General features: G+C 41.1%; 3 protein-coding genes across 8 annotated transcripts; 1 reads left to right on the forward strand and 2 right to left on the reverse strand.

The window, feature by feature from the left end:
• Positions 1-573: 573 nt before the first annotated feature.
• Positions 574-1,987, reverse strand: LOC135605071 (putative 12-oxophytodienoate reductase 5). Its single transcript, XM_065094758.1, has 5 exons — positions 1,929-1,987; positions 1,704-1,844; positions 1,498-1,634; positions 1,237-1,410; positions 574-1,166 (listed from the first exon to the last, which is right to left on the reverse strand). Exons 1-5 carry the CDS (start codon positions 1,985-1,987, stop codon positions 574-576), a joined length of 1,104 nt encoding a protein of 367 aa, XP_064950830.1.
• Positions 1,988-5,918: 3,931 nt separating this feature from the next.
• On the forward strand, positions 5,919-7,603 carry LOC103976563 (putative 12-oxophytodienoate reductase 5). Its single transcript, XM_009391815.3, has 5 exons — positions 5,919-6,080; positions 6,263-6,403; positions 6,482-6,612; positions 6,692-6,865; positions 6,936-7,603. The coding sequence occupies exons 1-5, from the start codon at positions 6,022-6,024 to the stop codon at positions 7,526-7,528; spliced, it is 1,098 nt and encodes a 365-aa protein (XP_009390090.2). The 5' UTR covers positions 5,919-6,021; the 3' UTR covers positions 7,529-7,603.
• Positions 7,604-7,612: 9 nt separating this feature from the next.
• On the reverse strand, positions 7,613-9,948 carry LOC108952159 (chlorophyll a-b binding protein CP26, chloroplastic-like). 6 transcript variants are annotated; one of them, XR_010484717.1, is made up of 7 exons: positions 9,642-9,948; positions 9,500-9,569; positions 9,102-9,188; positions 8,968-9,018; positions 8,732-8,858; positions 8,079-8,212; positions 7,613-7,995 (listed from the first exon to the last, which is right to left on the reverse strand). XR_010484717.1 is itself a non-coding variant. In XM_065097105.1 (6 exons), exons 2-6 carry the CDS (start codon positions 9,541-9,543, stop codon positions 8,195-8,197), a joined length of 327 nt encoding a protein of 108 aa, XP_064953177.1. In that variant the 5' UTR covers positions 9,544-9,569; positions 9,642-9,948; the 3' UTR covers positions 7,613-8,194. The 6 variants fall into 6 exon arrangements, 1 of the variants encoding a protein (XP_064953177.1); XR_010484715.1 differs by having other exon boundaries at positions 7,613-7,998; XR_010484716.1 differs by having other exon boundaries at positions 7,613-8,001.
• Positions 9,949-10,800: the final 852 nt, after the last annotated feature.

Below are 10,800 nucleotides of genomic sequence, written 5' to 3' on the forward strand. Positions count from 1 at the left end.
AAACCTAGGTTCTTTAATTGCCTCTCTGATTGCATGAATTAAGACCAAATCATTCTGTTTTGTGTCTGCATGCCATGTCATGCACAAAAATGAAGGCGAGGATTACAGCACATATCATCCAAGCAGAAACGAGAAAAAGCTCAAAGTCTCATCTCACATTTGCAGTAGGATATGCACCAGCAATTTGTGGACACTGAGAAGTGGTTGATGTGAGGTTCAGTGTGAGTGCAGCATGTGAAACTGTGATCAACGATTACGTTCAAGATTTGCTTAATCTCAGTGCACAATAACAAATAAAATGGTATCAGGCAAATCTGAAAGACTATCTATCCACCAAGTGTGAAGCTCAAAATTACGTAGAACATGAACTACTTGCTTCGATAACAAGCACTGCACCCAACTATAAGCCATTGTGACAGCTCTTGTATGAAAACATAGAAAGTAGGAAAGTGACGATGATTTTGCTTTGAATTATTGTGTTGGATCATTTATTGTATCCAATTAACACACGGTAATGGCGTTATATTGAGTATGGAAAAAAAAGTGGAGTGGAACAAATCCGTCTTCGACTGTTCATGCAGAGTTCTCCAGGAATGGGTAGTCTGTGTACCCAACAACTGGATCAGAGGTGTAGAAGGTGTTCCTGTCATACTCGTTCAATGCAGCATTCAGCTCAAATCTCTTGGGCAAGTCAGGATTCGCCAAGAACAGTCGGCCAAAAGCCACCAGATCTGTGTATCCCTCATCCACAACCTCGTTACCTTCGTCGCGATCGTAGCCTCCTGCGGCGATGAAGGTTCCTTTGAACGCCTTCCTCATGGGAAGAAGCCGGTGAGGGATCTGATACCTGCCACTGACCATGGCCATCCTGGGCTCTATCATGTGGCAGTAGAGGATGCCGTGCTTGTTCAGTTCTCGCACCATGTAGAGAGCAAGTGCCTCGGGGTCTGAATCCCAGCAGTCCAAGCAGTCCATGAACGGCGACAGTCGCATCCCAACTCTATCCGCTCCGATCTCATCGACGACCGCTTCGACTACCTCCAACGCAAAGCGACATCGGTTCTCCAAGCTCCCGCCGTACTCATCGGTTCGGTCGTTCACGCTATCTTTCATGAACTGCTCGATCAGGTAGCCATTTGCGCCATGGATCTCCACTCCATCGAAGCCTGTGTGATTCTCGGCTGTCAAGTGAATGCATAAGAAAAAGAGGAGCTTGTTGTAGTAAAAGCATCTCACCAGCTTCGATGGCGTTCCGGGCCGCCAGTCTAAAATCCTCGACGATTCGAGGCATCTCTTCGGTCAGTAGTCTTCGAGGACGAGAGTGCTCTTCGACGGAGGCATCGTCAGGCATTTGTGATAGAACCTGCTTGTCAGTGCTAGAGATTGGATGCTGTCCATTAGGCTGGTAACCTACACGCAGATTTGTACAAAGGATCATAAAAGGAAGCATGATGATGTAAATGTCAGAGTTCTACTTTAGAACAGGAAGGATAGGACAAAGCAAAGTGTCGGAGACTCTGCCAACATGCCAAAGCTGGCAGAAGAAGACTCCACCCTTGGCATGAACAGCGTCTACGATGGGCTTCCATGCCTCCACTTGCTCTCTTGTCCAAACTCCAGGAGTATCAGGATATCTATACATGAAGAACCACCAAATTGTAACCAAATATTAACATTTTTACTTTGTCTGCAACAAATCGTACCCCTGAGCAGTGTCCGAGATTCCTGTTGCTTCTGCGATGATCAGGCCTCCATCGGTGGCTCTTTGAGAGTAGTAGACAGCAGCATGAGGCTGAGGAACACTGCCATATGATCTGCATCTTGTCAACGGTGCCATAACAACCCTGTTAATTCGCAAGCTTTATTAGATTCAGGTTTCATTCAAGGATCGACATAACTCTGCAATGGAGAAGAGTCTAATGACTAACCTGTGGGAGAGATCAAACTTGCCCATCTTGTAGGAACCGAGAAGAGGGATGGCTGCCATGCTCAGAAACTTGGAGGAGATATAAACCAAGTGGATCCTGACTGTGCGTGCAGAGGATGGGGATGAGTGCTTGGTATTTGTAGGAATGCAAGGGTGAAGCTTGAGACTGAGGAGTAGCCCAGTCCGATTTCCTTCATTTCTACTTCACGTGCATTGCTACAGGACTACCGGCGTAACGCTACCGTCACTGCGTGAGTTCGATGGTCAACCTCATTCCTGGCGTTATGGTAATTGACGATGTGATGATTCATCTTAACCCTCCATCACTGATATGATGATGGAGAAAACGAGCGACGTCGCTAAACTACAAACGTGCCAAAGGAAAAGGAAGAGGAGTCTGCCATGGAGGCCTCCACATTCAAGTTTGAGCACTTTTGGTCAAGATCAAGACAGGCGGGTAGCCATAGCCGTCACCGAGAAAGCTTCGCGTCCTTTTCGTTGCTCAGTCTACGACATCCATGTAGAAGATTCGGATCCTCTCCAACCCCTACCAATTCGATTCCCCTCCAAGTCTCTCATCTCCACCCTCCGTCTCTTCGATTGAGATTGATCCAACTTGAGGTGTGCTAACAGATACCAGATATTATTACTATAATAATAATAAGTGGCATGCATTTAATCGAAGTCTGTTAGGTCGTTGACGATGACAATTTTTTCTTGCTCCCTTCTCCTAATATCCAAATAGCTCAATTCACATAACTCAAATCAATAAAGTGAGAAATAAATTATACTATAACATGCTAATCCAAACCAAGCCAACCCACCAAAGTATTGAATAAGTCACAAGCACCACCGTATATATCTATTCCAAGGAGATCGAGTTAAGTACAATGGGATAAGATAGAGGAGCGACGATGTATCTAATGTCAATCGCATAGTTGAGCAACCTTAACTTCATGGATTAGACTAAGCCTTTCTTATAAGTTTGGCTGAGCCTTACTATTGAACTAGGTCATGCTTTGCTCGCGAGTTGGTCATACCTAGACACATGAATTGGGATCGTATCTGATCACATGGACTGAGTCGTACATAGTCGCATGAGCTGGCCCATGCTTGACCATATGGTTGTGTCGTACCTTACCACATGGGCTGAGTCATACATGACCACATAGATTGGATCATACCTACCCACATGAGTTGGGTTATGCTTAGGACACATGAGTTAAGTCATACGTTGTCACATGAGTTGGCTCATATTAGGCCACATAGGCTGAGTCATGCTTAGTTACATGAGCTAGGTTGTACTTGACCACACGAGCTAGGTTATACATAACCACATGAGCTAAGTCGATCCCAAATTAACTTAACTGAAGTCAGATCCCAATTAGAATAATCTTATCAAATTAGATTTTAATATTTAAAATTATTAAAGAAGGACTCAAATCCATTAATAAAAACTTTAAATTCATGATCTTAAATTTAAAACTAATTATATTATAGAAATTCACATATAATTCTTGAAATATAAATATATCTAATTAAATAAATTAGAACTATTATGTTAATCCGAAAATAAGAATTTTAATAATTAAATTAATATTAAAATTCACTTAAACTTTAGATATCAACATAAATTAAATAGTCATTCTAACATCATAAAATAATTATCATTATTTATTAATCATAAAATTTTAAAACTAAAACATCATTATGCATCATAAAATTTTAACAATCTCAACATCAAGATTTCAAAATATAAATCAAAGTTAGTTAAAAAAAAAAGGATCCTACCTCTACTTGACTATCCTTTCCTCGATATCATCTCTTTTGGAAGTCCTCTTCTTAATTCTCTCATTATTAGGTTTGATGGGGAACGACGGAGGAGTAGCCCCCTTTTTCTTTTGTTTTTCCACACAAAAAGAGTAATATAATATTTATTTTCTATAGTTCACTCATAAAAATAGAATATAAACTATTTACCTCCTAAATATCAAATCACTTATTAGGAAATAAATTAATTAATAATTTAATTGATTAGTAGAATTTTTAACTTATTCATGTGATTAAGGAAATTAAATTTAATTATTTTTTTAACTATAGTACATAAATATATAAGTTAATAATAAGATAATATATTATTTATAGTAATTAATTTATGTTAAGGGAGAAATTATCTATGATTATAGAAGGCATCTAGATGATGAAGCTGGGTGCACCAAGCATTGCCCACCTTTACATGGATGAGCTCATAGACTTTGTATATGTACATCGTTTGAAATTATAAGGCACAATAGCAAAAAAAAAAAAAATCGAACATTAAAGATTTTGTAAGAATATGAGCGAAGGAATCGAACACAATTATGTTTGTTTATTTAGTACACATACTTAATGAAATCTTATGGAATTTTGATCATACACATCTTTGAGTTTTTATGATTTGTTCATCAAAATATCCTATAGGGAGTAATTAAGGATCAGACTCTCCCACAAGCGGAGAAGGCTACGCACTGGCTTAAAGAGATCAGGGGGTGGTGTTGCTAAGGGTGTAGTAAGAGTATAGAATACCTAGCCCCCTAATGTCGAAGCTTGAGAAGCGCTTTTGATGAGGTAAGTATGGGGCTAGCCTTTGTCCCTTGGAAAATGGAGGAGGGGTCCTCCTTATCTTAGGCGTTCACCGAGAAGAATAGTAGAATGGTGCGCTTGTGAAATTTGATCTTCCTTCTAATGCTAAAAGGATGGTTCATTGATATTGTTTACTTCCAAATGCTTAAGTTTATCCGGGTGCCTCTTTCTAGTTGACATGGGAGACTTAGTGAGGTGAAATCGCATGAGCGACCCAGTAAGAAGTACTCTTGTCGATGAGAACCTAGTTCGGGATGATCGGGTGAGCGGTTCGGGATCTTTCTTGTTACAAGGTTACCTCTCTAGGTCAAGTCATATGAGTATCCTCGAGAGATGATTTATCTTGTGATTGCGTGTCTATATCCTGACAATGAAGTTACTCGCTCTTTGTCGACAATCTAGCATGATAGATTAATATCGAGTTGTTCGGCATGAACCCTTCTATGCTTAAGTTAAGGAGAGTGAGTAATCGTGTAAATTGTATGATTATATTAGTGTGTAGAGAGTTCCCCTCCGCATGATAGTTGCTTTTTATACCTAATTCCGAGATCTTTGTTGCTGATCAGTTCTAATTGATCTTGATAAGGTGATGATTATTGAAATGCACTTTATGCTATTTTGGGTTGGTGATATGAAGTCTTACTTAGATGTCCGCCATAGATGCGCTGACATCCGACAAAATGACCCCTATCAAGCATCTTTGGTCAAGATAGTCATAGCCGTCGCTGACGACAACCATGTAGAAGATTCGGATCCTCTCCAACCTCTACCAAATCGATTCCCCTCCAATTCTCTCATCTCTACCCTCCGTCTCTTTGATCCTCAATCTCAACCATCGATTGAGATTGATCAGACTTGCGGTGCGCTAACAGATACCAGATATTATTACTATAATAATAATAATTATTAATATAATTAACCAATACCAGATATAATTACTATAATAATAATAAGTGGCGTGCTTTTAATCAGAGTCCGTGTGGTGGTTGACGTTGACATTTGCAATGACGTGAGAAGGAATATGATTACGTGGGGCGGCTATTCCAATTGCGCGTACATGAAGAAGAGAATACGTAGGCAGATACGATACGCACACAAACTTTTCAGGGAGAAGCGATCTGCACATCACTACCAACAATTATTTGATTCTGTGGCCAAGCTTTGTAGCCTCCACGCTTGAAGCAACGGCAAGGGAATCATCCAGGAGAGGAGAGGGGGTTGAACTTTGACCACTTGAAAGCATGGAACCTGCTTTGTTAGACCAGAAACATTGCACTGTAGAGGCGGAGAGCGCAACAAGTGCACGTTCTTGTTTGCTCGGTCAACCTCAGGCCTCCTTCCCTGCATCTACAAATACCCATCACCCACCGCATCCTCTGAGCACTAAGGCGGATAGTTAGAGCAAAAGCAAGGGAAAAGGGAGACGAAGAGGAAAGAGAAAGAGCATCCACTTCTTGTGTGCGCTAGTAAGAATGGCAGCCATCCCTCTGCTTGGTTCCTACAAGATGGGCAAGTTTGATCTCTCTCACAGGTCAGAACTGCTTCTTCTTCTTCTTCTTTGCTTGGATTGTTGACACGTGTGTGGGTGTTGAGCTTAATTCTTTGCTCGAATTGTTTGACTACGGCAATTTGTCAATGCTCGTTGAGATTATAATTCCCCTGTTCTTCTTGTTGTATTCACCAAAGAAGTATTTTGGTCTTCTGCTGCAACAGGATTGTTTTGGCACCGTTGACAAGAAGCAGATCATACGGGAACGTTCCTCAGCCACATGCTGCCGTGTACTACTCTCAGAGAGCCACCGATGGAGGCCTTCTCATCACGGAAGCAACAGGAGTCTCAGACACTGCTCAGGGGTATGATTCGTAGCAGCCAAAGTAAAAATGCTATCATTTGATTACGGTTTGGTGGTAAAACTTGTTCTTCATGCATAGATATCCTGATACTCCTGGAGTGTGGACAAGAGAGCAAGTGGAGGCATGGAAGCCCATCGTAGACGCCGTTCATGCCAAGGGCGGAGTCTTCTTCTGCCAGCTTTGGCATGTTGGCAGAGTCTCCAACACCGGTATTGCTTGGTCCCCCGTCCTTCCTGTCCTCAAGTAGAAGCTTGGCATTTATGATTCCTTGTACGAATGTGTGTGCAGGTTACCAGCCTAATGGACAAGATCCAATCTCGAGCACCGACAAGCAGGTGCCGACACAAGTGCTTCACGATGGCTCGATCGAAGAGTACTCTCGTCCTCGAAGACTAAGAACAGAAGAGATCCCTCGAATCGTCGAGGATTTTAGACTGGCGGCCAGGAACGCCATCGAAGCTGGTGAGATGCTTTCGCTACTACAAGTTCCTCTTTTTCTCATGCATTCTCTTAACGGGTCCGAATCGTGCAGGCTTCGATGGAGTGGAGATCCACGGCGCAAATGGCTACCTGATCGAGCAGTTCATGAAAGATAGCGCCAACGATCGAACCGATGAGTATGGCGGGAGCTTGGAGAACCGATGTCGCTTTGCGTTGGAGGTGGTCGAAGCGGTCGTCGGTGAGATCGGAGCTGACAGAGTTGGGATGCGGCTGTCACCGTTCTTGGACTACATGGACTGCTGGGATTCAGACCCCGAGGCACTTGCCCTCTACATGGTGCAAGCACTGAACAAGCACGGCATCCTCTACTGCCACATGATAGAGCCCAGGATGGCCGTCGTCAATGGCAGGTATCACATCCCTCACCGGCTTCTTCCCATGAGGAAGGCGTTCAAGGGAACCTTCATCGTCGCAGGAGGCTACGATCGCGACGAAGGTAACAAGGTTGTGGATGAGGGATACACAGATCTGGTGGCTTTTGGCCGACTGTTCTTGGCGAATCCTGACTTGCCCAAGAGATTTGAGCTGAATGCTGCAGTGAACAAGTATGACAGGAACACCTTCTACACCTCTGATCCAGTTGTTGGGTACACAGACTACCCATTCCTGGAGAACTCTGTATGAATGATCAAATGATACATCTGTTCCACTCTACTTTTTTTGTATGCTCAATAAAATTTCATTAGTGTGTTAATCGGATACAGAAAATGATCAAACACAAGAATTCAAAGCAAAATCATCATCACTACACTTGTTTCTAAAGAACCGTACACGAGGTTTCGTACAGAAGCTTACAGTGACATTTTGCATTGCCTCGAGTGATTTCATCGTTTTACATGGCATAGAAATCATGGAAGAAAAAGCAGCTGGGATATTACAGTGAGCAAATTTTTTCCGACTGGTTCGCTCGGATGTCTCATCAGGTTCTCCACTGACCCTTTCCCAGTCGAATAGGCTTGCAGGAAGAGACCAAGCATTGCGAGCATCGCTAGCCGCCTGCTCTTAATCTCCTTCTCCTTGAGCAGTGCAGCTTCGTTTGCCAGCCCCAGAGGATCAAATGGACCTCCAGGGTTGAGCTTGTCCTCCAAATCCTTCTACTATGAGCAGTCTGGTATCATCTAATTTAACAGAACACAAAGTAAATGACTGATTTCGATGTTGAGGTCTTCCTTACCAGTCCATTGATAATTCTATAGTATTCAGCACCTCCAACCAGCATGATCTCAGCAGTGACAGCAACCACAAGATTGATTGGAATGTTACTTCCAAAATAATTCGATGTAATTCCAACTAGGATAAGAGCACCATCTGCAAAACACATCAACAGGCCACCAAGTTAGTCAGCTGCACGAACCAACAGTCATTTAGATCTTCTTTATGCTTTGGATTAAGAGGATTATCTAGTCAAGAGACACATGAGCAAAATATTTCATGCATTTTGGCACAAATATCTATTGCCTAGAAAGTTGATCGTGTAATTGCACTGTGCATAAATTCCAACAAAAAAAGCATATCCACCCGTCAATGCAGGATATGAGGATGATCGATGTACATAGTCATACCTCTAATATAGAGAGCCGTTTCCCAAGCTCGAAATCTTCAGGATCATAACGAAGCAACCTTACTATATATATAAATTGTATTACTTGAGGAAATCCATAGATAACTCTAAGGAGGAATTGGTCCATAGTCTTTAGAAAAAATGGTCAGAGCAGACACTATAGATGAACATATCACATAGTAGATGACAGAAGGTGCAGTTCAAAAGTGAAGTTGCTTGAGCTATGAAGATTGTCAGGTACAAAATAAGCATAATACTAATAATACCTTGAACCAGGCAGCCTCCGGACCACAATTTGCACCAAACTTGTCGTCGTCGAAGGCCTCTAAGATGATGAAGCCGGCTGCACCGGCATTGCCCACCTTTGCATGGATGAGCTCATAGACTTTGTATCTGTACATTGTTTGAAATTGTAAGGCACAGCGGCGAAAAGGAATCAACACCAAAGATTTTGTAGGAATGTGAGTGGAGAAAGATGACTCGGTTTATCTGGCACACATACTTGGCGAAATCTTCTGGCTTCTTGCTCAACCCAAAAGGATCATAGCCAAAGCTGCAAGGAGGTCAGAGCATGAATGATCCTTCAGGTATTAGAAATTTGAATACAGCACCCACTCCGGTCAATATTCAACTTACCCAAAAGCATACGTTATGACACTGCTTTGGGGTACCACACCACCGAGACAAAATAATAGCTCAATGTGGAGCTGACTGAGCTTGTTTCTGGTGACATATCGATGCTTAGTAAGAAAGAGGCAGCATCAAATCCTTAATTCTACTTAAAGGAGTATGTATGATCGCCACAAAGAACAACTGAAAACAGGAATTGTCAGAAGCATCTTCTATTGTCAAAATCGTATCCGACAATTTAGATAGGTATAAATCTAAATGAGTTTGACAAATTTTATCATCCTCAAGATCCCTACAATGAATGTGATTATATACCGACGAACGGGGATGAGTAGAACATAACAGGCAACAAGTTCAAGTCCATTGAGATATTTTAGAATCTCGTACCGTTCCAAGAGGCCTACCGGCAAGAAAATATTTTTATGCGATCGATCGCGATTTTTCGCATTAGTTGACAGTCCCAAGTGCGTAATTCTATCAAATAGGTCATGAACACCATTAATTAAGCAAAAGTAAAAGCCCGAGATGTCGAGCAGTCAGTCTCACCAGACTACTTCATGAGCTCCTCATGGGGGAGAAACAGCAGCTTGCTTTATCTGGGCGGGTCTTAGAGAAAAATGACGAACTAAAATCGCAAAGGCCGAGCGACCGGTGGTGATAGGCGTGCACCGAGGATCTCGGACGCTCCGAAGGAGACCAGTGCGGCCGCCGCGATGAGGCCACGGTGAGAGGCGTGCACCGAAGATCTCGGACGCTTCGAAGGGGGCCAAGCGGCCGCCGCGAAGGTGGAGGCCACGGCGGCAGCAGAGGAAGGCTACAGATGGCAGTGGCGATGGAGTAGCAAAGCTAAGCTGTACTTCGCTCTTTATAAAATTAAAATCAATAAATAAGTGACAATGCACTCTATTTTTATAAAAATAAAATAAATAAAATGCTTTTTTAGCTCATTTTAAAAACTTTCTTTTATAGTACATAAAATATTTTTTTTATTGTATTCCTTTTAATACAAAAAGAATCATGAATCTAATCATAACTTTTTTTTTATTTATATTTATATATCAAAATATATGACTATTAAAAATTTATAGTCAAATTTATTTATAGCTTTCATGGTGTTCATAATAATGTTAAATAATCTCAATCAAAGTTATAAAAGCCAAGTGTTATTTCCATCCTTGAAATTTCTTTTGAACTCCGTAAGACTTTGAAGTTATTTGATGAAACCTATAATTCCGTGTGTATTCGTGATTATGACTCAATCCCATACTCCTTAAATTTTATTTTTAATATTATAGGTTTATTTACCTATTATATATTTTTAGTCAACATAGGATTCCACTATAGGACTCAACAACTTTTTTTTCAATTCAATAACTCATTTTTGTCTAAAGTATAATTTACAAAATTTTTATAGTTATTTGAGGAAAAAAAGAATAAGTTTCAATAAAATGATAAAATTACACCTCCGAAATAATATATGCATATGAATATCTCCTCGTATATTTTACATCAATCAGAGTCTCATGCATTGAGTATACAATTTTTTCTTAATTAAAAAAAATATTATTTTTATTTATCGTCCATAATAATTCCATCGTTCTATTCTACGACTCTCGAAAGGGATAATCAAATTTCATAAACTATATATCATGTTCTAAGCTACATTATGTAAACATAATGTATCATAATTTTTTTATAATTTTCT

This window comes from Musa acuminata, chromosome BXJ2-2 (assembly GCF_036884655.1).
Source record: "Musa acuminata AAA Group cultivar baxijiao chromosome BXJ2-2, Cavendish_Baxijiao_AAA, whole genome shotgun sequence".
Classification (NCBI taxonomy): Eukaryota; Viridiplantae; Streptophyta; class Magnoliopsida; order Zingiberales; family Musaceae; genus Musa; species Musa acuminata.